The sequence below is a fragment of the Triturus cristatus genome, chromosome 11 (genome assembly GCF_964204655.1).
Source record: "Triturus cristatus chromosome 11, aTriCri1.1, whole genome shotgun sequence".
In the NCBI taxonomy this organism is placed as follows: Eukaryota; Metazoa; Chordata; class Amphibia; order Caudata; family Salamandridae; genus Triturus; species Triturus cristatus.
Window position 1 is genome coordinate 209,627,648 of NC_140594.1, and position 27,170 is coordinate 209,654,817.

A 27,170-nucleotide genomic window follows, 5' to 3' on the forward strand; every position below is an offset into this window, starting at 1 on the left:
TCGTCTGCACAGGGAGAGTCCCACCTGGTAGGTTATCTCGCAAGGCCCAGTAGAGATGGGACACCAGCCGAAGCCCCCGAGCCATTACCCTTAAATTAGTGCTGGGGGGTTCCTCAGTGAAAGACGGCTAGATTTTATGCGCAACCCGTGATATTTTTTCATACTGTAAAAACTGTCCCGCCCTCAGATTGAAGGAAGTCATTGTCTCCTGCGTTATAAATTGTCTGTTAACATAGAGATCCCCAAGCAGCTGGCATCCTCCCTCTTTCCAGCGCCGCACAGACATGGAGTCAACCATACATGAAAAAGGCCCACAGAGGCATTTCTGGGGCATAGAGGGCTTGTTGTACCACCCTCCTAACTGCGGTCTCCCAAGTAATAGCCACATGTTGTATAATATAGGGAAACAATGCGGGTTCCCAGAAACCGAGCATCAGGAGATATAGCAGAGTGCAGTTACCATACTTGCCCACTAGGAATTGCTTCTCCCAATTATCACTATCTAACCAGTGAACAGCGTGTTGCAGTTTGGAAGCCATGTAATAAAGTTCCAGGCAGGGAACCTCGAGCACCCCTCTACCCCGTGTTCTCTGTAGTGTTTTAAGGCCACTCTCTTGTGTTTGGGACCCCACAGGTGGTCCACCAACAAACCATCCATGATCTGGAAATAACGTCTGTGGACCACGCATAGCGAGTGTTGTAGTGCATATAGACACAGTGACCAAATAATCATTTTCACGCCATCCTACCAATAAGGGACAGGGGCAAGTCTCCGCAGAACTGCGTCGAGCCGCATATTCCCTCCACCACTCTCCCTACATTAAGATCCAAGTATGAGAAGGCTGTAGTCGCCAGTCAGATGCTCAAGTATTTAGTCCCCTCAGTCACTCATGGAAAACCCACCCGGGGAAACTCATCTCCTGGTCTCCCTGCCAAATTTACTGTAGGGATCAATTTAGATTCCCCCGGATTAATACGGAGACCCGAGAGGTTGCCAAACTTCTGCAGCTCCGTAAGGAGGATAGACACCGAGCGTGCCAGTTGTCGGAGATACACCAGCATATCATCGGCATAGAGAGAGACCACATGATTGGTCTCCCCAAGAGTTATCCCCCATACACCCATCCACCACGCAAGGCAGCCGCAAGAGGCTCCACAGTGACCGCGAATAGGAGTGGTGATAGAGGGCAACATTGACTGGTGCCCCGGCACAGTGCAAATGGATTGGATACCAGTCCTCCTGCTCGTATTCGGTCTGAGGGAGCGGCATAGAGCAATTGGACCCATTTAAGGAAACCCGGACCCACTCCAACCCGTTGAAGAACCTGCCGGACATGAGACCAGTGTTCTAAATCGAAGACTTGCTGTATGTCTAAAAGTGCTAGAGCATAATCATCCCCCATGAGTCATGGAGCGTACCACACACGCCAGATGCCGTAAGTTTTGAGTGGTACTGCGCTTCGGGATAAATCCTGCTTGATCTGTATGTATAAGAAGCATGTGCGGGAGAAGGCAGGCTGCCAGAAACCCACTAAGAACTTTCACATCCACGTTTAAGAGCGAAATCGGCCTATAGGAGCTAGCCAGTAATGGGTCCCTGTCAAGCTTTGGTATCATGGCAACTGAGGCCTCACACATGGAGACCAGCAAAGAATGAACCTCGAGTGCTTCATTGTAGACCTCCAAATGGCAGTTAACCAACAGAGGGGCAAACCTATGGTACAACTCTCCTGTTAGTCTGTCACGCCCAGGGCTTTTAGCCGGCTTGAGATGCCTAATTGCAGCAAGGATCTCCTCTCTAGTCGAGGCATATGAGCTGCAGATCACACACTTAGGATAGTAGATCGCCATCTGGTGTTGGGCTCTGATGCTTGCAGGTTGTTGTTGTCTTCGGAAGAAGTCTTTGGTCACAAGATAGGTGACTCCTCCCTTGGACGACAGTGCGCATGGGCATCAACTCCATCGTTAGATTGGTTTTTTCCGCCTTTGGGTCCGGATGCAACTTTCCCGCTCCAGGTGGAAATATCAATTCAAAGCTTTTCGAAGCGCAAAACTTCACACAAAACATCAAAGCACCTTCAGTCTCGACATCGATTTCATCGGCTCGATTCTGGACGTCGACGCGGGCCGCTGGGCCTATCCACGCCGTGAGGCCTACGGCTCATGGAAAGGACGCCTTTCAAAAAATGCCCCCAGTGTGGAGCAAAATTTCCGCACAGTGACCACCACAAAGTCTGCAACCTGTGCCTATCACCTGAACATGACGAATCCAGCTGTCCAGCCTGCGCATCCTTTCGATCCAAAAAGACCATTCGAGATCGAAGGGCTCGAAGACCCATCATGGCACAGAGAACAGCTCCGGAACCAGATGACATCTTTGATGAAGGCCCAGATGTCCCAGAAGAAGATTCCGAAGACCTACAAATCATTTCCGAAGCAGACGACTCAGACGACCCCATCACTCCTGGGCAACGTGTGAGTACTACTGCCCCTGCCCCAACCCCACCAAAACCAAAGGCATTGGTCAAGACTTCGCCTGCTGGCCCCAGTCGAGACCGAAAACATCCTTCAGAAGCCCCGCCTCTGGGCTCGGCTCCGAAGAAACATAAGCCTTCCGGTAGCTCGGGACCGAGGAAACCGCATGTCATTGTCCAACCGGCACCGAAGATAAAAGACCACTCGGCACCGAAATCGGCTCCGACGCCTTCGGCCCCAAAAACACCAAGGCCAATAGATAAACCGGCACCGAAGGTTCCCAAGCCTACAGAAACAACTTCGGCTCCGAAACCCACATCGGCACCGAAACCATCATCGGTACCAAAACCAACGGCTAAGGACTCTCATACACCTCCTAAAGCCAAACACTCCACCGATCAACCAAAACCTCGATCGGAACCGAAAAAATCAGCACCAAACACTGTTCCTGTAGAACAAGAACTTTTTCATCCAGATCCCATCGACCCAAGGCAGAAAAAGATTTATATCAACCCAAAGACTGGACATGTCACCGCGGTGCCATGTAAAAAACGGAAACTGGACTCACCACCTGCCCCAGTTCCTATAAACAGGAAGGACTCTGCAACATCGCCTATGCCTCCTTCCTCTCCTATACTGCCTCCTAACCCACCCCCTCTGCCTACACCACCCTTACCTATACCATCTCCATCACATACACCACCTCCACATGATGATGATGATGACGACCTAGGGGGTGGGGGTGACCCTAATGATCCGTTCACGGATCCAGACACCTCCCCACTAGATGATTGGGCATCCCCTCAACCAGACAACCTGACCCTCAGCCATATCCTTCCAAACCATGGCCTCCAGACGATCACCTGGGGTTTGGCCAATTATTGAATAGAGCGGCACTTTACCACGGCGTCACAATGCACTCCGACACACCAGAGGAAGACTTCCTATTAGACACTTTTGAACAATCTCAAAAGTCTGTACAAATTCTGCCCATGAATAAAGGAGTCATAAAACACGCCCCAGTAGTATTTAAAGACCCCGTCCGTGCCAGGGTTCTTAACCCAAGGATAGAAAAGAAATATAGGCCTGCCCCTGAAGATCCTAATTACATCAAAGGGCAACTCCCTTTGGATTCTTTGGTCGTTTCCAATGCTAGGAAACGCGCCAACTCCCAAACCACAGGAGATACACCACCCCCAGACAAAGAATCCAAACTGTTAGAAGCCTCTGGCAAGAGTAGCAGCACAAGCCGCTAATCATTGGCATATTGCCAACACCCAAGCCCTACTAGCACGCTATGACAGGGCCCACAACGACCAATTAGAGAAATGATTACAACATCTGCCAGAGCAATATAAAACCCAGGCAAATGACCTTATCCAGGAGGGAAAACTTATTTCAAATGCAGCAATTAAATGTGCGCCTGACGCCGCAGACAGCGCCTCTAGAGCAATTAACACAAGTGTGCTCCTTCGACGACATGCCTGGCTACGCATTTCAGGCTTTAAGCCAGAGGCACAAACTGCCATACTTAGTCAGCCATTCAACCAGGAACAGCTCTTTGGGCCAGCAGTAGACCCTGCCCTTGAGAAAATGAAGGAGGACACAGAGACGGCTAAGTCCATGGGAGCATTAGAGTCTCCCCAACCACGTGGCTCATTTCGGCGCTCCTTCTATAGAGGAGCCTCCAAAAATATGGGAGGGGACACCTCCTCTACATTCAAAACCGCTACAGAAACATCCCCCAGTAGAGGATATTTTAGAGGCGGATACAGAGGAAACAACAATAAGGGGCGAGGTTGAGGTAATAACACTCGTACCTCCCCTGCCACGAAACAGTGACTTTCCTCCACTCCCTCAGACCATTCCACTCCAGGCGGGGGAAGACTAAAACAGATCCTACCTGTCTGGAACTCCATCACAACAGACAAGTGGGTAAGACAAATTATCCAGTATGGTTACTGCCTGGAACTCACAACTACCCCCCCACACATACCACCCAAACAGCGTTCCATGTCACCAGACCATCTTGCGCTCCTCAAACAAGAGGTTCTCTCATTGCTTCAAAAACACGCAATAGAACCAGTTCCCTTAGAACATCAGGGTACAGGGGTATACTCACTCTACTTCCTAATCCCCAAGAAGGACGGGACTCTAAGACCAATACTCGACCTCAGGCCCCTAAATCTGTATATCAACTCAGATCATTTCCATATGATCACTCTTCAACAAGTGCTCCCACTACTGCAACAAGGCGATTTCCTTGCCACACTAGATCTCAAGGACGCCTACTTCCACATTCCCATACATCCTGCCCACAGGAAGTATCTAAGGTTTGTGGTGGACGGACAACACTACCAGTTTACAGTCCTTCCATTCGGGGTAACAACTGCACTCAGAGTATTAACGAAATGTCTGGCAGTAGTAGCAGCACATCTCAGAAGACAAAAAAATCATGTCTTCCTGTATCTAGACGACTGGCTAATAACAGCCAACTCACTCAACAAATGTGTTCTACACACTCACCAAACCATCCAAATCTTACACAACTTGGGATTCACAATAAACTATCCCAAATCTCATCTCCAACCCTCTCACATCAGTATCTAGGAGCCACCATAAAAACCTCCACAGCCCTAGCATATCCCAGCCCAGCCAGGATAGCCAATATACAAGCTCTTATCACAAAATTTCAAGTCCTACACTCCATTCCAGCAAGAGTGTTCATGCAACTCATAGGCATGATGGCGTCATGCATCTTCATTGTGCCTTATACAAGATTTCAAATGCGTCCCTTGCAAGAATGTCTAGCACGTCAGTGGAACCAGGCTCACGGACAACTTACAGATCTGGTGTTGGTGGACAGCCGCACACATCGCTCTCTGAAATGGTGGAACATAACAAACCTGTCCAAAGGGCGGCCGTTCCTAGAGAATCTTCCACACATAGTGCTGACAACGGACGCATCCCTCACAGGATGGGGAGCCCATCTCCTCGGCCACACCACTCAGGGCAAATGGACTACTCAACAGAAAGTGCTCCATATCAATTACCTGGAACTTCTAGAAGTCTTCCTAGCACTAAAATCATTCCAACTACATCTCTAGAACAAAACTGTCCTCATACGGACAGACAACATGACAGGCATGTATTACATACAAAAACAAGGAGGCACACATTCTCTCCAGCTGTCCCAGCACGCACAGAACATTTGGAGATGGGCCATTCCCCAGAACATATACCTACTTGCAGAACACCTTCCAGGGGTTCACAATCAAATTGCCGATCTGTGAAGTCGACAAACTCAACAGAACCACAAATGGGAACTACATCCCCAAGTCCTACTGCCCATTTTCCAACAATGGGGCCAACCAGACATAGATCTGTTCGCCACACACGAAAACGCAAAATGCCAACCTTCGCCGCCAGGTTTCCCCACCCGGAGTCAAAGGGCAATGCGATATGGATGAACTGGTCAGGCAGATTTGCGTACGCTTTTCCGCCTCTCCCACTCATTCCATTAGTGGTACGCAAGCTCAGGCAACAGTCTCTCAAACTGATCCTAGTAGCTCCCACATGGGCACGCCAGCCCTAGTTCCCAACACTACTGGAACTCTCGCTAGTTCCACACCAAAAACTGCGTCTCTCCCCGTCCTTATTAACCCAGAACCATGGAGAAATCAGACACCCAGATCCAAGTCAACTGAATCTGGTGATCTGGCTCCTGAAGTCCTAGAGTTAGGTTACCTCAACCTGCCACCAGACTGCATGAATATTATAAAGGAGGCCAGAAGACCTACCACTAGAGCCTGCTATGCTGCAAAATGGAAGTGATTTGCCATTTATTGCACTAACCATCATATAAACCCACTGGATGCATCCATCCAGGACATCATTTGCTACTTACTGCACTTGCAAAGATGTAATTTGGCATACTCATCCATAAGTCTCCACCTAGCAGCATTAGCAGCCTACTTACAAAATCAACAACACTTGTCACTCTTTAGAGTACCTGCGATCAAAGCCTTCATGGAAGGACTTAAAAGGATTATAATTCTCCCAGATTACCACCCTCTCCAGTGTGGAATCTAAACATTGTTCTTACAAGGCTCATGGGACCCCCATTTGAACCTCTGCATAAATGCGAACTACAGTTCCTCACATGGAAAGTGGCTTTCCTTATTGCTATCACATCCCTCAGAAGGGTAAGTGAAATCCAGCCTTTAACCATACAAGAACCATTCTTACAATTACACCGTAACAAAGTGGTTCTTGGAACAAATCCAAAATTCCTTCCAGAAGTCATATCTCCGTTCCATCTTAACCAATCAGTGGAGTTACCAGTGTTCTTCCCAAATCCAGACTCGGTAGCTGAAAGAGCTCTTCATACCTTAGACATTAAAAGAGCCCTTCTGTACTACATAGACAGAACCAAATCATTCCGCAAAACAAAACAATTGTTTGTTGCTTTCTCTCCACCACATAAAGGCAACCCCATTTCCAAGTCTGGGATAGCTAGGTGGTTAGTTAAATGTATCCAAATATGCTACCACAAGGCTAAACGCACACTAACGGTTCCCCCTAGAGTGCATTCCACACGCAAAATAGGGGCTTCCATGGCATTCTTAGGAAACATTCCCTTAGAAGATATTTGTAAGGCAGCCACATGGTCTACAACACACACCTTCACTAAACACTATTGTGTTGACGTGCAAGCAAAGCAACAAGCTTCTGTGGGTCAGGCTGTCCTTAAAACTTTATTTCAAACGGCTACAACCGATACAGGTGACCACCGCTAGGGGAGATACTGCTATATAGTCTATCCTAAGTGTGTGATCTGCAGCTCATATGCCTCGAACGGAATATGCTACTTACCAGTATGCATCTGTTCTTGGCATGTAGAGCTGCAGAGCCACACACGCCCACCCACCTCCCCGGGACCTATATCTGTTCCAGCATTGTCTTACTTAGACATCACACATGGACATCTCTCTCTTTTCTACAAACTCCATTTCCCATCATGGCGAAAACCAATCTAACGATGGAGTTGATGCCCATGCGCACTGTCGTCCAAGGGAGGAGTCACCTATCTCGTGACCAAAGACTTCTTCCGAAGACAACAACAACCTGCAAGCATCCGAGCCCAACACCAGATGGCGATCTACTATCCTAAGTGTGTGGCTCTGCAGCTCTACATGCCAAGAACAGATGCATACTGGTAAGTAGCATATTCCTTATCGTGCGTTATGTATACACTATTTCACCGTTGCTACATTGCAGCTGTAATATAGGTGTCATAGGTGAGTCCGGTTTTCCTACGGGCCAGAAAAGCTCTCGTTCTGTCTCCCTCCATGTGCACTGTGTAAATCCTCCAGCATGGCTTCTCGGGTGGCACACCACTCTGCCATAGTATGAGGGGCTGTACGATGCTCCGCCTCCATCCTATCCATTTTTTTTACCAGAGTTTTTATGTCCTGTTCCAACTGACGCTGGACCCCGTACGAAGTTTCAATACACACCTCTCTAAGGACTACCTTCATGACCTCTCATTCAAGTGCTCGGCTTGATGCAGACACCCAATTTTCTTCAAAGTAACATGTCAGAGTGTCCAAGACCATGGCCGCAAAGGGAGGGTCTGTCAACTCCTCCGCCCTAAGGCGCAAAAAGGGTATCACCGGGCTGTCCTGGACCCTCCCAGTATTTAACAGAACAGGCGAGTGATCCGAGATGTATCTGGGCAAGTTGATGATCCCCCCTCCACCGCGGGTGTGAGCTCAATTGAGAGGAAACAGTATGCCAGGTGACTAAATGTCCCAAACGCCGGTAAATTACATCAGAATAATCTCTTCGCAGGGTGTCGGTCTCTCCAGATGTCACATAACTGCATTCCACCCAGAATATCCCTAAGTGTCCCAGTCAGGTGGGGTGTAGTATGGGCTCGAGGGGGCTTGCGATCCATCAAGCACACAATTAACGTTGCCTGCCAATATCCCTGCACCCTGATAGGGAGTCGCTGCTGCCATCATGGCAGGGAAGAATGCAGAGCAATCAACATTAGGGGCATACACGTTTGATATAGATCTCCCTACCCTCCAAATTTCCGTGTAAAATAACATACCTCCCCTTTGGATCCGCCACATGATGTAAATCTTAAAAGGGATCCCCGGAGACACCCATATGAGAATCCCTCATGCAAAGCCTGAATATGAGGTGGCATAAAACTACCCTCTCCACCGTTTCCTCAGGCATGATAGGGAGTCCCCCCAAATATGTGTTTCTTGCAGACATGCCACCACCACCTTCTACCATTTCAGATAAGCAAACACTTGTCTGCGTTTCTCAGACGCTGCATTACCACTGACATTCCAAGTAATCACCTTTGTTATGGTGGCAGCCATAAGTCACATAATCCTCTAACAACACCACAGCTCAGCAACACTGCCCTGCACAACCCTTTCAGCCCCTGGGGCCTTCGTAGCAGTACAAACATAGTTCTCTGACACGGAGACAAGGTCAACCACCCCAACCATACCACAACAGGTACATTATATTCCAATCCAAACCCCCCCCTCTTCCCCTTGGGCAGTACCGTCATCGCCTCTGGTCTAATATTAGACAGGGTAAGGATATGCAAGTGCCACCCACAGTCTAATCAGAACCAGAAAAAAAAGAAAAAAATAACACAGAACAACACTTTCATAATCCTCATTCAATTTTCTATTTCTTTTTCACTTTTGTATTGCTTGTCTTAACTGTCAGTAAGATACAAAGAGGAGGGACAAGAGAGGCTTTTTCCATTTCACAAAGGAATGGGAGGTCCAGTAGGAACGGGGGCCCCTAGTACAACGATTACAAAAAGGTGTTCCTATAGTTCCTCAGAAGTAGAGTAGGTGAAGTCAAAGCGAAGGCTGGATCCAACTTAGTTCACCATGTGTCCATGGTTGGGAATCCATATGTTGGATTATAGTGCCCTCACACACCCTTTCAGGTGTCATGCTTCATCATATGGGCTGCTCCTCGTCGGGCCGGAGGTGCAATGCCCTCCGGGCTCCCTTAGAAGGGGCACTTTAGCGGAGATCTTCTATCCAACTGCGGTATGGTGAAGTGCGGGTGTGGGGCCTGGATAATGTAATGTATGTTGGTGGGTTAAAATAAGGTCAGGAGTGCCTAATGGAAATTAATTTTATTCTGGGGGCCTCCTACCCTAATTAAAAACGTGTAGACATGGCACTTATTTGAGTATAATGTCTCGTATCAAAGTGTCATGTATTTATAAAAAAGAAAAATGGATCAACCTGTTTCTCGCTTTGAGTAAATAATAATCTCGATTCGTCAGGACCTATAGAAAAAAACGATCTACATTTGACAAACTAATTATGTTAAGGTTTCTGTCAACCTAAGTGTTGTATTCAAACAAAATACCTGTTTGCGTCAGGAACTACCTGGAATGAAAAAAGGTATGTTAAAACATATACATGGGTATTTATTGTACAGAACGGTTGGTAAGGAAGCCTTCAGTGTGACTCACACTCTTAACTTGATTAAAAGTAGTGATAACTGATGCGTCGCAAGACACATCAGTACTTAAAAACAAATAGTGGTGAATCCCCACGGTGAGCTAACGTGACTACTCACCACTGTGGAAATCCTGTTTTTTTTTTTTTTTTTGTAAATATTTTAATTGCTCTATTTTTATAGTGACTGCAACCCGATGTAACTGTACCCCTTAATTATGTATTTCATGTCTACGTGCTTTTTATGATTCGTCATGAATCGAAATAAAGTTGTTTTGAACTCAACTGTTAAAAGCAGCAAAAAATACACACAGGTGTGACTCACCCTTTTCAGTCATTGTCCAGACATCAACAGTACTCGGTGGGCTGTAAATGAGTGTTAATTCCTCAATGATTAGGACTGCATCAAGAGAGGGTAACATAATTCAATAGTTCAATCTGGTCTAAAGATTCATGTAAAACAATGGAAAGGGCAGTTGAACAAACAAAATGGTCTCTAGAGTAAGGATGAACCGGAAGATATCAGAGTACTCCTTGTCACAATAGACACACCCATCCCTATCTGAATGAGGTTGCCAGAGAAGTGATCGAGGTGAAAAAAGACAGCGATGTAGCTTATCGTAATCGTGAACTAATGTCTTTTGGAGTCACCATATAATATAATATAGTCACTAATTTAGGATACCTTATGGTCACTAGGAATCATCAAAATTATTAGTTTATATGCTGATTTACAGTGCCATGAGGTTGAGAAATGAGAGGTAAGGTTTCTATGCTACATGAATGTGTGTAGTCTTGTGAACCTCGTAATGTGTAATCATATTCCCCGCTCGATCTCATATAGGATCGCCGGTACAGATTATATTCTAATTGTGCTTCACGTGGGTTGCTCACCAAACACCACGTAGCTGGTCCGTCAGAGGAGAGTCCAAGAATGATTCCCAACAACAGTCTTAGGAACACCATGAATCTTCACTATGTTCTCCCTGAAGAGCCGGGCTAACTCTAAGGCTGAAGGAACCCCTTTTATTGGAATAAAAGGACTCATCTTGGTATATGTGTCTACTACTACCAATACTGTGTTACACCCTTTACTCAGTGGAAGATCGACAATCAAATCCATAGTGACAGTATGCCGAGGATGTTTTGACGTAGGCAAAGGTTGCAAAAGGCCTTGTGGAGCTTGTCTACTTGATTTCCCTCTGGCACAGAGCTCACAAGTTTCCACATATTTTTTAATCTGGGAGTTCATATTGGGCCACCAAAAGTATCTCTGGATTAGGTCTATGGTCTTCAAAGTTCCCTTATGTCCTGCTACAGGATGATCATGACAGTCTTTCAACACTTGTTCTTGAATCGTAACAGTAGGTAAGTAGAGAGCTCCATTTCGATAAGGCAAAGAATCCATGATGACTCTGCCTTCTTCTTGGCTAGCCCACTTGGTCATTTCTGCTGCTGACATCTGTCTTCCGACCTCTTCTTTATAGTCCGCTACGGACAAGGTGCACACAAACTTAGATTCAGGAATAATGGGTTGCAGAATCACCGAATATTCTGCACTTTCAGTCTGGATCCTGGACGAGGCGTCCGCCGTTCCGTTCTTATTTCCTGGGCGATGCGTAATCACAAAATCAAAGTCTGTGAAATGAAGAGACCAATGCAATTGGCGCGGAGTTAGGGATCTTGCGGACTTGAGGAATTGAAGATTTTTATGATCTGTATACACGGTTATAGTGTGTCGGGCCCCAAGTAAATGATGTCTCCATTCCACAAAAGCGTCCTTTACTGCCAACAGCTCTTTTTCGGCGATTGTGTAATTTATTTCAGTTAGATTAAATTTCCGAGAATGATATGCCACAGGATATAGCTGCCCGGTCGACTTATGCCGTTGGGACAGAACTCCACCTATTGCTTGATCTGAAGCATCTGCTTCTACAAAGAAGGGCTCAGTGGGATCCCTGTTTCCTTGGCGCAATTCTAATAGCTCATTATCGGTAGCCTGGGAAAGTCTGCGCCTATCAAACTCCTAAGGAATTCTGCCTTGAAACTTTCCAAATTATATAAAAAGGGATCATCTCGGGAAACCAAAGGCATGGCCCAATTTGCCGCGTCCCCCCCCAGATAGGACAAGATAAAGGCTACCCGTGATTGGGCATCTGGGAAGAGATTGGCACGACACATGAAGTGTAAGGAACATTGGGTGAGAAAAAGTTGGGCTTTTTGTGGATCTCCACAATATCTTTCAGGGGGGCTAGAGGAATAATGGGGGAAACTGAATGAACAACCTGAGCTACAGTGCGTGGGTCTTGATTGGGCAGAGAACTACTAGAAAAATTTTGAGCAGTGGGTGCTCCTGTGGATATTTCTCTAACTCTCTGGGATAGTTGAATAGTTTCCTGTCTGGAAGCTATTATGTCCTGTCTTAAACTCTTATTTACTTCACTTAGTGCCCCTATTTCTCGCTGAATTCCCTCCAACATATCTCCTAAAGCTTTTAGACTAAAGCCCTCCGCCATTCTACCCGGGTGAAGAACACTTCGTGGGCACTTCAATCTGTCAGAGTGCTGCACTCGATTCTCTTAGCGGAGGCAGAATGACGCTAAATTCCCTTGTCAACCCTCCAGAACACACTGCGTAAGAGTAGTTGCTCCAGACAGGGGTAAAGGGGAAATGGGACAGAGAAGAGACACTCGAGCTGGCCTGGACTCCCTCCTCGTATCTGGTGAAGGTAGTTCTAGGAGACCTAATGCACAGAGGGAGACAACATTTCAATTCTGTATCTTTGCCATTAATCTTCTTCCTCTATCTTAGTACTACGCTTAACTTTATTCCCCCCTACCAGGTTTCACATGATTTTCTGTTTCTCTTCTTTTCCAGTAAGGTGACTACTGGTCGATAAGTGGTGGAAGCGACCTAATGCACTGGGAGATATAATCACAGTTAAGGCAATCCTGTTCTTAACTCTCTCTCTCTCTACAACTTTACTCTACAACTTTCCCTCCTTACCTATTGTTCAGGTCTTTTTAGTTTTACTCCTTAGATTATTCCAACAAGAAAGCGCATGGATAGTCCAGTAGATAGGCTTACTCCAAGTCTTTAAATCAACTTCACTTTTGTAGGGAATATGTAGGTCACTGAGATCACACTGCTCAATTTCTAGTAGGTTACGCGCAAAAAGGGACAGGGAAAGGTAAACTGGAGAAGGAGAGAGTAGGAAAATCGCAAGGGAGGAAAGGGTAGAAGCTGGAGCAGGCTCAATTGTCGCTTTTCAGTCAGCGACTCAAGAATAGATATATATACACAGTCACAAACGATTTATTGCTTACTTGCTTTTGAAGTCCTTACTAATCTGCTTCGCAGTTCTGCTCTCGGTCTCCTTCTCTCGACGGTAAGCTTACCGGAGTAAAGAAGACCCTGCAAATACCTCTCGAAGTCTCTCAACTACGAAGTCATCAAGAATTCGGAAACCAAGTTTCCGAGCTGCAATGCGAGAATGATTTCCTCAGGAAGGAATTTGAAATTCAATTACGCCGAGATAATGACGTAAAGAAATTCAGGCTCATGGTTTTTCAGACTCTCCTCCCGCGATCTAGACTCGCGGAGACGAAACGGGAATGCGCTCCAAACTCAGACTCTGAGGAACACGGAGAAATGCTTCTTCTCTCAGCCGTTAGTAAATTGCAGTGCACGATAGAACGTGCTTCCTCAGAACACTAAGTCTCGCCTCACGCTAGACTTCAGAATCTCTCTGCAAACAGGGAAACCAGGCGACCATCTTGGAGTGGGACTATCTTCCTAATAAACAGTTGTCCAGCAATTGTAGAGCGAGGGTTTAACTATTACTCAATGCCGTCTCTCAGTCTTGTTCTGAAGGGTGATGACGTTCGGGTTGTTCCTGACACTTTATCCTTTCTTTGGGGTGTTTTCCTTCCTTGGTCCCCAGCTCCAGGGAGGCTGTGTGTCAGCAACGACTCAGATTCACACAGAGAGGAGAAGCAGTTAAAAACAAAACAAACTAAAAAAAGGCAACCGCGTGTTTTTTTTCGCATCGCGCTTTTACTTTAAGAGGTCCAGCCCCCAGCTCTAACGGGTATCGCCCCTGCTAGCTTGCAAGCTATGACCTACCTCCTGCGTCTCCTGCCAAGTGTTTTAAAAGAAAGAGCATGGACGGCATCCTGTGTCATGACATCGAATCCTGTGTCATGGCATCAAATCCTGTTCATTCTACCTCTCAGCTGCGTAAAGTCACGTTTATAATATTATCTAATGATAAGGGGCCCTGGCATTCCTGTTTACAGCCGCTCCTGCTTTCATGCATGCCCACTCCCTGCCCCCGCCACGCTGCCACCTTCCCGAGAGCACTTTTCATGAGATGGTGTTGTGTCGTCGGTCGCAGCCCAGTTGATAGTCGTGGTCGGGTACTGTGTTGTCCTGAATTTCCTCGGGACCAGTGGAATCCTCAGTAGGAACGAGCTCTTTGCCAACCCTTTATCAGTGCAGTTTCCTGTACAGAGTCTGCCACTCCTACGAATTTTAGCGTCGCGGTGTGTGTATATATATATATATATATATATATATCTATATATATCTATATATATCTATATATATCTATATATATCTATATATATCTATATATATATCTATATATATCCACTGGCGGTCGCCAGTAGATAGTTATAGTTAGGACCGTGTTTCCATAGGAAATCCACAACATTCTATTTTGAATAACTTTGGTGCCGATTGACGAATCCTCGCGAAATTTTCAAACTAGGTGAGGCGCTCCGCTCCGCTCCTACCCTGAAAGTCTCGGGGGGATTCGTCAAGCGGGGGCGGAGAAAAAGGGGGGGTCCCAAAACGTGTTTTCCCCATAGAACCTTCAGTCCAAGCTACAGCCCGAACGGCTGAACAGAATTACTTGAACGAGCTTAATTCTGATTGGTGGTTACATGACTGTAAACATTCGAATCGGTCGAAATCAGGAAGTGTCGGCCGCCATTTTGTGTGTCTCACACTGATAAACAAAGGTGGAGAACGTGAAAAGGGGGCAACGAAGAGAGTTGCAGACCCGCTAGCGTTTGTCAGGGGGTCCAAGAAGGTCCCAAAAGTATGAAAAATACATTTTAATTTTTTTTTTTTTTTAAATCGCGGGGTGCGCGTATGGTAAGCTTAGTTAGTGCAGGCAACTATAACTCACGCGACCGCAATCCTCTGCTGATGACGTCAGATATTACATCACTGATGACATATGTGTCTTTATGAAAAATAAATATTTGTAATATATGTATAGCTAAAGATTAATGGAAGAAGACATGGGTAGTAAATAAGTGTCTAAATACAGTGATGTAATATCGGACGTCATCAGCAGAGGATTGCGGTCGCGTGAGCTATAGTTGCCTGCACTAACTATAACGGGGGAATTTCATTGGTTTTTTACGAGTGAAATGTCCAGCTAACTATAACATGTGTGAAACCTATGGTTTTTTAAGTGAATATATATATGTATGCATGAGCAAAATTACAAAACACCCTAAAAACTGTACTGTTGCCTGATAGTTTTTCATTTACTCGCAAGTTTCAACAAGCATTTGCAATGCAATATGTCTCGCATTTGAGAGAGTTTAAGCTATTGGCATTGTTAAATGCCTTTTATTTATGTTTTAAAAATCAACACATAAATAAAAGGCATTGTCATTTACAATGCCAATAGCTCAAACTCTCGTAAATGCGAGACCTATTGCATTGCAAATGCTTGTCTGTTTAGCTGTTGTATTTCCTACGTTTGATTTTACTGTGGACTCTGGAGAATAGTCATACAATTTTGTTTACACCAGAGACTGTTTCGTTCACCTTCGATGATGTCTCGTGGACATCTTTCTGTTACTCATGCAGACGCCTATTTTCCTTTGAGTTTAATGTTATGAATACTGATTGCCTAAGTCTATCCTACGCTAGTTCCATTATTTATATGACTTAGGCATGCATGCTCATAAGTCACTTTTCACTGCTTAATCACCAGTAACTAGTTGCTGGGGAGCGGGTAAGTTAGCATCTCTCGCAGCTCACATTGAAAGAGGCCTCGGAGATCTCCTCTAGGGCAGAACGTTGTCTTCTAACTAGTCCAGAGCCACCCTAGAGGGCCTGAAATGCTCAGTGATGTTTGGCTCTTTCGGTGTTTAACGTGCTTGTTCCCAAAGTGTTTTTTCTGTCTCCACATTATAAAGTATGTCCACTCCTGGGTTCAAAAGACCGTATGCACGGATATATCAGCAGTTGTACATCCTCGTCGCCCTTTATGGTGTACTGTAAACAAGGCGGTATGGTCCTTCTTAGGAAACCTTTTAAAGCCTGCTCTTTAGGGGCTGATAGTGGCTACATTGTAATGTGGTTACGCACCCACTGGATAGCCTGCCGGCTTATTGATTGGGCAGGTCATCTTTGTCTTTTATCCTGGCGCCCCAGGAATAGCCTTTGGTTTATATGTGGTTCAGTCCCCAAAAGGATTTGAGCTTTTAAAATTCATATTTTGCACTGAGTATGCGTGTGGAAGAATACAGAGGTGGCACCTTAAAGGAGAGGGTCTTCAGGTTTTTCATGTCATGCCTATAACACTGCATGATGACTTTCTTGTACCTGAGAAGTATTTTCATGCAACAGCCGCGCTTCCATCTTTCTAGAGTTTGAATGATACACAGCTGAAGTAACTGGTACAATCACAGTCCGGTGCACCAGCAAACATTAACGCTTGAATTCTCTTGCAAGTCTGAATCAGTTGTCACCTAACCAGATTTTTGGGGTGGGCACGGGTGATAAGACGGTAATACTAACCCTTGATAATGCTCTTGTTTTAGTGGGTCTGTAAGCTTCAAATGCTTTCCGTGGGTTATTTTCTGAAGCCACAGATAATTCCTGTTGAGCAGTTTTGTTTAACAACCTTTTGTATTTATCAAAACCTCATACTTACAATTGCCCATTTTAGAATACATCAAAATGGCCGATCACTACGTACCAGTCCCTGGAGGATCCAACAATAACAACTATGCAAATGTGGAGTTGATAGTGGACGTAGCCAAACGCATTCCAGTACAGGTACAACTGTTTTATTCACATGAAATACTGTTCTTTTGCCTCAGGGTTGTTGAGTAGAGGGATGGAGATGGCTGCTATGGGCGTCAGTTCGATGTGGATATAAATGTCCAGCAGAATTGCATCTGAATGATTTATTCATTTCTCTTCACCTACAATCAATATCATTGTAATTAACTGAACAAATTGATATCAGACGGAATTAGTCACAAGGCACCCCCCCACTTATTGAGTTGTAAAACACAACTGACATTTTGCACCCCAATGAGTTTCTTGGCACTGAATAACCAATAATTATCACAGTTTAAGTAAGATTTTCAAAATCATGAAAAAAGTTTATACGTGGTTGCAGCATATGTGCATAATACTTCTCCTGCTTTCAATCTATATTCTATGTTTTTTAACTTTTTAATTACTATCACTGCACATTTATCCCCCCGCCACCCCCTGAAAGAAAAATGCCTGGTGAATATCGTTCCAGAAATGGCAACGTGGTCAGGAATCTGAGTGATCTTGCTGCCTTAGCTCTAATATAGCAGTGTTTGCAAAGTAGGAATGCATTATATAAAACCAGTCTGTCCACAAACATCTGATCTGATGCCAACTTCACACCTGATAGGGCCACCCCAGAGACTGTCCATTTTCCCTTTGTTCACTTTCCCTACCCAGATAGGGAATTCACATTTGCTAAACTCTCAACCATAAGAGAAAAATACCACTGTGTGCAGAACTGTTAACTTTACACATGAACAAACACTGAGCTTTCTGAGCTGACGTAACTGGAAAGGTGGAGAAGCGACTAAATTCACAGGTAACGTTGAGGCAAAGTACAAACCGAGCCACAACACTCATAATACAAGTCGTACAACACATGGCTTCTAGAACTATACCAATAGACTTCAAAAATCAAGAAATAGGTAATCATTTGTGCACGTTAATTTATTGCAATGTAGTACATTGCGTTGACTGCTAGTTAATACAATGAACAATTTTAAAAGATAAAATCTATTATGACAAATTCTATGAAGATGTTGCCATGGATGAACCAAGAAGCAATTGGTGTGTGCTATATAAATAGGCATTACTGTCATTAGATGTGGAGCAGCATATACTCTGCACAGACAATGGTCTGGATCCCAGGTGTTCCCAAAGTGTGCTGAGAATGAGATTCACTGAGACTAATGAAAAGCGCTGGTCCGAATCACACATTTTAGTCCAGTATAACCTAGGATCTGGTCCCTGGTTTTGGAGTTGATGCGGATGCATTTCAGAGCAGCATCAATGCGATCACGGGACGTCTGTCACTTTACAGAATATGCAGCTAATTGTAAAGGGTTGTCTTTCACAGGCTACATTAGTTAACAGCAATGACTTCAAAAATGTACCAGTCACATGATAGACCATCCGGATACTACATTAGAAATCCTTCTAGAAACAAGTTGGGCAAAAAACAAGTGTGACTTTGCCGGAAAGTAGCAGGAACCCAAAAAAGAACGATTATCTGCATAATTAGTCCAAAATAAACTGCATTGATTAAAATAAATCCTCTCCTCTAAAGTGTAAAGGTAAAAGTAAGCCATCGTAGTTCTCAATGTATATGTAATGATCACTGACCACTCGATCATTTTTAGAAACTGTTGTTTCAGTGGAAGGAGATAAACATTAGTGTTGAACTTGTATTTATACTCCTCGCAATGCATTAACTGCTTGTTTTCACATAGCAGGTTTCTTCCTGTTTATCTTTCTTGGGTGAAACTAGGGAGAGAGGCAACATTGCCTGGATTCAACTGTAGCCTTTCTTTCACTTGTTCTGGCCAGACCCTGTCTTCGGCTGGCAAAGATCAGCAAAACAGACAGCAAAAAGTGTGGATTTTCGTAGGAAAACCATCAAACCTAGCCTGTGCTCAGTTTTTACTGTCTGGTAAACCAGCAAAAATAGGACGTCCCAATTGCTAGAAAATGTTAGTAATTCTCCATGCCTGCAAATTCATTTGCTCAACACTGATGCTACCATCCGAATAAGGTGCACCGCGACTGGCGGATGTGCTAACCTGTTGGATCTGAACAACAGTGCACATTGACCACTTTTTCAATGTAATAGGGCTTTTATGTGTTTAATTTGGCTAATAAATATAACTGCAATCAAAACACTGTACCTTAATGAGCTGACACACAAGTTAAGAATTTGGAAATTGATTACATTGGACTTTGCAAACACAACGAAGATTAATTTTAGACATGTAGTGATAATGTTTGCTAATAATTGATATTTTTGAAAGCGCTGCAGATTAATTCATTAAATGTTCACTTTGATCTTTGCTTAAACATCTTATATTGCCTCTTCTCCTTTGTCTTTCAGGCTGTTTGGGCAGGTTGGGGTCATGCGTCTGAAAACCCTAAACTTCCAGAGCTACTCCAAAAACATGGAATTGCGTTCCTGGGTAGTAGTGCATCATTCACTTGTATTCACAAATTATATTATTTAGTATATGCCTTCCCACAATTCTGATTTGTGGGAGCGATGTGTTTCTCTAACTGGTTGCTCTTAACTAGCAAAGGGAAACTTTCTAACAGATTGGCTACTGTGTGACTGAGATTTTAAGTGGGAGGTAAAATATAGGGTCACCATTTTCGCTACCTAAAATAAAAGCACATTTTCTATAAAACCACAGTATATCACCAGGCGAGTCAGTGAATCAGTTTATTAATCCGAAACAATCAGTAACTTTAAACTGATTGACCTTTTGCAAAAACTTCAGCTTTCCGAGTTTACTTTTATTTTTGTTCTGAAGCGCAGCATTTTGTGATTCTGAAAAAAGTGACATTTATGAAACCTGTCAAAATGTATATACTGAAACACAATATACTCTAACACAAACATTAACTTTCAAGACCTAGCAGGTAGAGCACTTATTGCGGTTTAAAGGGTGCTTTGGTCATGAAGGTCTAGGAATGCAATTTAGTAAAACGTTCAGTTTTCTAGTTAGGCCCCAAACTTGGGGAAAAAAGCAATATAAAATCTTAAAAGCTTCTAACTCGATAGAAAAATCTCATGACTGAAAATTGTCAACGTCTGGCAGGATTTGGGGTTAACTGTTGAGGAATTAATGCACACACAGGAGATTAGAGCAATAATTGTATATGTCATTATGGGTGGATAGATTACCCTTTTCAGCAGTCCATCTTCAACTAGAATTAACCAATGATCCCTCATTTCTCTTGGGAAGAGGGTAATTAGAAAACACAGGCACCACTGATAGCCAAGACACCTAGTCGGTGGTTACATAACAACAGTAGTCTGAGGGTTCTTTTGTTTACTAGCGGTGTACAGACCTTCTAATACTATCACTCTCCCAATAGGTAAGCAAGTTGATCAGTATGGGCACGTGCTTCTTCCAGGAGTTGAAAGAGTGAGCAGAAAAGCTTTGCTCTAGGTAGTGGAAGTGGTTTGAACCTAAGATAACGCATGACACACTCAAGGTCTATAACTTAAGGTCTCATCAGTGCTACATATAGGAATTTGATTTACAGATAAGTAAAACGAACATTTACTTTTACGATACAGGAAGACAAAGCAAAGGCCTTAATACCTTATAGGTTCTAGCTATGTCCTCAACACTGTTTCTAATATTTATTGTATGCTATAAGTGCTAGATTTTCTGCTATGTCGGACCAGGTCAATCATTTATAAAGGGGCTGGCCTTGGGTTAAATTCTGAAGACCCTAGGATCTGTTTGGGTTTTACTAAAATGTTGATAATGCTCTAGTCGATGGACTGGAGTTGCCAGACAAAAGCAATACTTTGTAGTCACAGTGCTTTCATATCTCCTGCCTTCTGTTCAAATGGCCTCCGGCTCTGGGTTCAGTACGGAGCACCTAAGTTGGTTGAAACCCATGTTAGTTGGCTTCCAGTTAAAAAGATAAAACATCCATCACCTGATAGTCTACTATCCAAAATGCGAGGACTGCAGTCCAGCAAAGCAAATGATGCAGCTTTAGAGTGCTAAGTTTGTGAGTTTCCAGTTCAAGGGAGACCCTTTAAGTGGTGTGCAGCTTTAGCATAGTGTTACATTTGAAACCTAACTGGTCTCTGAGTGGAAATGGAAACATAGTGGAGGGTCAGCACCCACCGGGATGCTTTGTGGTTGCAATACTTTAGAATCTTTTATATCACAAACATACAGTTGGAATAAAGATAAATGGTGAGGGGACAAGGAGACTGGAGAACCATTGATCTCCAGTGGGATCTCTAATTTAGGCTTACACATCCTGTTTTAATATGACAACCTCTTCAGAACAATAGGGACTGGAAAGATGGTTCAAATGATTCTATTCTATCCTGTTCTGATTCTGTTGCCAGCCACTAAGACGGTTCCAGTGCTGGGGCTGTGACGTTGCAAAACCTCCAGATCTCTCTGAGATCGAAAGGGAACTGATACAGGAACCCTAAGAGTACGGGGCGAATCAAGAAGAGTGCAGCCTTACAAGGGATGAAACTGGGAAGTGTCTCTGCAGCTCCACAACCCAGACAGTGGTTGACTGTTGTTCAAAGGCCAGTTGAGCGGCAAGTATCTCTTGGTTCCTGTGCAGTTTGGCTTCCTTTAGTCTTCCTCCATGCAGATCTTCAGTCACTTGTGCTTTGTGAAGGTGTTCTTGTGGTCAAAGTAGTTAATCTTCTCACCCTCCACAAGTAACATCATGAAGGTGTTCTAGGAATTCAAGTTTGATCACAGCCTGAGAAAGAATAACCACCCATATTAGTTTTTAGGTCTCGCCTAGGCAGCGTGCATGTGCTGCTCTAGGAGGGCCTTTAGCCATCGGTCTTCACTTTTCAAGCACTGCACTCATGCTTGTGGCGGCATCTACCTTGCGGGAGCGAGCAGCGGTGCGCCACAAGCACGAGTGCCGTGCTTGAAAAGTGAAGACCGATTGTTTTTTAATGTGGTGGATTTCCCTTTGACTCACTGCCATCTAGTGGTCACTGACATGAATAGACGCCTCTACTAACAATGTAAATCGAATAAATAAGAGTTTCGCTTTCCTCAATGATCGAGTTGTTGTAAAGTTTTAATTGTAAAAACACGGCTGGCATTCTAGAAAATAATAAAGAATTCTCCACATGTCCTGGAAAGAGTACAGAAATATTACTTTAGGTCATGCAAAAAATAGATATATACACTATATTGACATACATATGCAGTGAGGCTTCTGCATTCCTGTGCCCGCCCCCACCATTTGTCTTGAGCACATCGCGGCCGCGCTTCATTTACTTAAATAAACAAAGGCTCCATGTTTGCACCCCCTCCCACCGAGATCTCCCACACAGCTGGTTACACTTCTTTTTGTTTGCCAACTGGGAAGGCTCTCCTCAAGCAGAGCACACGCTCTGTTGCTGCTTCATCTACACCCCCACCCTTTCATCTCCCTTTTTCCCTTGCCAGTCTGTGCCCGCCCTTGGGGAGAAGAGGTGGATGGTAGGTGGTCTACTTACTTATTTTGTGCATTGGGTGAGTCACGTGCACTGGGGAAGGGAGCGGCAGGCAGCCGAGCCCAAAGCAGGGGCAGCGCCTCAGAGCAGGAGAGCTCAGCAAACGCAGGCAGCATGCGAGGCAAGAAGGCACCGTGCATAGTTCCCATTCAGTAAAGCAAATAGGTTTATAAAGTTTTACATTTAGCATAGTGTCTTTCCCATATTGAACAGCAAATCGAATCAGCCCCCTTTGCTTAACCTATCTTCCGGGTATAATTATATAATTATTCTTCAGGAGCGAGTCTCCGTGATCCATAACCTGGACCTATCTACCCTTCATAAATTGGGAGCCCATCTGTTGAGTGCTCAAAGCTTCCCCCTAACTGTTGCCCGTACATTTATTCAGCACCCTTTTATAACTTGGGGTTGATTTATAGCCAAGACATATGGGTTTAACTCCCAGAGCCAGTCCACAGTAAAATGTTGCAAACCTCATTTCTGTAATGTAAAAAAATATATAGACATATGGACCTTGCATACATTTAGGCGAATTGCACTTCTTATGGCTTAAGTATTTGTGCCTAGACTTTTTTAAGTTAAAGGGACATGAAATAAAAAACTCTGTAGGTTTGTAAACACTAAAGTGAGCCTCACGGTTTTGATGTCTCAAGGCCAAGCACCCTGAACTCTTTGCTGAAGATCCATCCACATCGCTTTTCTACTGAAAACTCATTATCAGGAAATAACCATGAAAAATATTTGTATAAATAAAAATACATAATTAATATAAATACATGTTCGAGGCATATGAGCTGCAGATCGCACACTTTGCATTAGATCGCCATCTGGTGTTGGACTCGGATGCTTGCACCTTGTTGTTGTCTTGGAAGAAGTCTTTGTAGTCACGAGATAGGTGACTCCTCCCTTGGACGATAGTGCGCATGGGCATCGACTCCATCCTCAGATTGTTTTTTTCCGCCATTGGGTTCGGATGCAACTTTTGCGCACCGGTTCGAAACTTCATTTTCAAACTTTTCGACGCACAAAACTTTCTCTAACTCTTCGGAATTGACTTCGAACGTTTAAACCTTGGACGCGCCTATCATCAGCTCGATTCCAGTCATCGACACGGGCCGCTGGGCCTATCAACGCCGTAAAGACCTACGGCTCATGGAAAAGACGCCGTTCAAAAAATGCCCCCAGTGTGGAGCGAAGTTCCCACACAGTGACCATTACAAGGTCTAGATGTCCCAGAAGAAGATTCCGAAGAACTGGAAATCGTGTACGAGGCAAAAGACTCGGACGACCCTATCACTCCTGGTCAACGAGTGAGTACAACTGCCCCTACCCCAGCCCCAACACCAACACAGAAGGCACTGGTCAAGACTTCGCCTGTTGGCCCCAGCTGTGACCGAAAACACACTTCAGAAGCCCCGCCCCCGGTCCCGGCTTTGAAGAAAAGAGACAAGCTTCCCGGTAGCTCGGGACCGAGCAAACCGCATGTAATAGTCCCACAAGCGCCTTCGGTACCAAAGCCAAAAGAACACTCCGCTCCAAAATCTGCTCCGAATGCTTCGATGCCAAAAGACAAGCCGGCCCGAACACCTCGAGGCAGATAGACAAACCGGCTCCGGACACTTCCAAACCTAAAGACCACATTTCGGCTCCAAGACCAAAACCCTCAGAACCGAAAAACAAGACAAAGGATTCTACCACACCTCCTAAGGCCAAGGAGCACAAACCTCAGCCCCGCTCGGAACCGAAATAATCTGCGCCAAAAGCGCTTATCGAGGAAGAGGAACTTTTTCATCTGCATCCTGTCGATCCCAAACAGAAAAACATCTACATTCATCCCAAAACATGACATGTCACAACTGTGCCATGCAAGAAGAGGAAGCTAGACACGGCACACATCCGTCCAGTGCCTGTGAAGGACTGTGCCACTTCACCTATACCACCTTCTTCTCCTGTCCTTCCTCTTAATCCCGTTCCTCCCCCTAAACCTGTTACACCACCTCTGCCTGTAACCTCCCCACCACTCCACACATACACCACCGCCACACGACGATGATGACGATGACTTAGGGGGAGACCCTAATGACCCGCTCACGGATCCACAGGACACACCACAAAACGATTGGGATGATTACAATGACCCAATAGATCCATCAGACCTCCCAAGCCCCCAACCATACCCAACAAAACCATCTCCCCCAGATGACAACATTGGTTTTGGATAACTTATCTCTGGGCTGCTGTTTTTCACGGTGTGCACATGCACTCAGACACAACAGAGGAGGATTTTCTTCTAGATTCCTTTGAACAGTCCCAAAAAATCTGTACAAATCTTACCAATGATTAAAGGGGTCATTAAACATGCCCCAGACATATTCAAAGATCCTTTACGAGCCAGGATTCTTAATCCTAGAATCGATTTAAAAAAAAAAAAATATATATATATATATATATCTGCTCCTGACGACCCTGCGTACATCAAAGGACCGCTGCCTTTAGATTCACTAGTAGTTTCCAACGCTAGGAAACGTGCCAATTCACAAGCATCCGGGGATGCACTCCCCCTCGATAAAGAATCTAAATTGCTAGATGCATCTGGCAAAAGGGTAGCTGCACAAGTGGCCAATCACTGGCGCATAGCCAACACTCATGCACTGCTGGCTAGATATGATAGGGCCCACTATGACCAGCTGGAAACCCTATTACAGCATTTGCCTGACCAATACAAAACTCGGGCAAATGACCTAATACAAGAGGGCAAATTAATAAACGCCTCAATTAAATGTGCCCTTGATGCAGCAGACACTGCCTCTAGGTCCATCAATACTAGTGTACTGCTAAGATGACATGCCTGGCTATGCATTTTTGGGTTTAAGCAAGAGGTCCAAACAACCATTCTCAACCAGCCGTTCAATCGAGAGCAACTTTTTGGACCGGCTGTGGACACTGCTCTTGAAAAAATGAAAAAGGACACCGACTGCTAAGTCCATGGGAGCATTGCAGTCTCCACACACACGTGGCTCCTTTCGTCGCTCCTTTTATAGAGGAGCCTCCCAAAATGTTGGTGATGATACCTCATCTTTGTTCAAAAATACCACTCAAACAGCCCCCAACAGAGGATATTTTAGAGGAGGGTACCGGGGGAATAACAATAAAGGAAGAGGCCAAGGTAACAATAGCACTCGCACCACCCCTACTAATAAAAACTGACTTCCCTCCACTCCCCCCAGACCATTCCACTCCAGTCGGGGGAAGATTATCACAGTTCCTACCTGTCTGGAACTCCATCACAACAGACAAGTGGGTAAGACAGATTATCCAGTATGGTTACTGCCTGGAACTTAGATACCACCCCCCCCCCCCCCCAAACATACCACCCAAGCAGCGTCCAATGTCTACAGAACATCTTACACTTTTAAAACAAGAAGTTCTCTCACTGCTTCAAAAGCAAGCTATAGAGCCAGTCCCCTTACCACATCAGGGAACAGGGGTTTACTCGCTGTATTTTCTAATCCCCAAAAAGGACGGGACTCTAAGGCCAATACATGACCTCAGATCCCTCAATCTGTACATACACTCTAATCATTTTCACATGATCACTCTACAACAAGTGCTTCCACTGCCGCAACAAGGAGACTTCCTTGCCACACTAGATCTCAAGGACGCCTACTTCCACATTCCCATACATCCTGCTTACAGGAAGTACCTAAGGTTCTTAGTGGACGGACAACACTATTAGTTCAAAGTCCTTCCATTCGGAGTCACCACCGCACCCAGAGTATTCACCAAATGCCTTGCAGTGGTAGTAGCGCACTTAAGGAGACAACAAATCCATGTCTTCCCATATCTGGACGACTGGCTAATAAAAGCCAAGTCATTCAATCAGTGTGTTCAACACACTCATCAAACCATCCAAACATTGCACAACTTGGGCTTCACAGTCAATTACACCAAGTCACATCTCCAGCCCTCTCATGTACATCAATATCTAGGGGCCACAATAAACACTTCCACAGCTCTAGCATATCCCAGTCCATCCAGGATAGCCAATATACAAGCTCTCGTCACCAAATTTCAAACCCAACACTCTCTCCCAGCCAGAGTGTTCATGCAACTCATAGGCATGATAGCATCTTGCATATTTATTGTACCGTATGCAAGACTTCAAATGCGTCCCTTACAAGAATGTCTAGCACATCAGTGGAATCAGGCCGAAGGACAACTTACAGATCTGGTGTTGGTGGACAGCCGCACACATCATTCTCTGCAGTGGTGGAACACAACAAACTTATCCAAAAGGCGGCCATTCCTCAAACCTGTTCGATAGATAGTACTGACATCAGACAAATCACTCATAGGATGGGGGGGGGCCCATCTCCTCAATCAGACAACTCAAGGCAAATGGACCACTCAACAAAAAGTGCTCCATAGCAATCATCTAGAACTACTAGCAATATTCCTAGCACTAAAATCATTCCAACTACATGTACAGAACAAGGCTGTCCTAATCCAGACGGACAACATGACAGCCATGTATTACATACAAAAACAAGGAGGCACACACTCTCTGCAGCTGTCCCAGTATGCACAGAACATTTGGAGATGGGCCATTG

General features: G+C 44.8%; 1 protein-coding gene across 9 annotated transcripts in view; it reads left to right on the forward strand.

The window, feature by feature from the left end:
- The window catches only part of ACACB (acetyl-CoA carboxylase beta), a 2,187,049-nt gene that overhangs the window by 483,600 nt on the left and 1,676,279 nt on the right, over window positions 1-27,170 (forward strand). For all 9 annotated transcript variants that reach the window (XM_085633342.1, XM_085633341.1, XM_085633344.1 and 6 more), the window contains 2 exons: window positions 16,966-17,075; window positions 19,432-19,513. In XM_085633342.1, coding sequence (XP_085489468.1) covers window positions 16,966-17,075; window positions 19,432-19,513 — 192 coding nt within the window. The remainder of the gene's footprint in view (window positions 1-16,965; window positions 17,076-19,431; window positions 19,514-27,170) is intronic.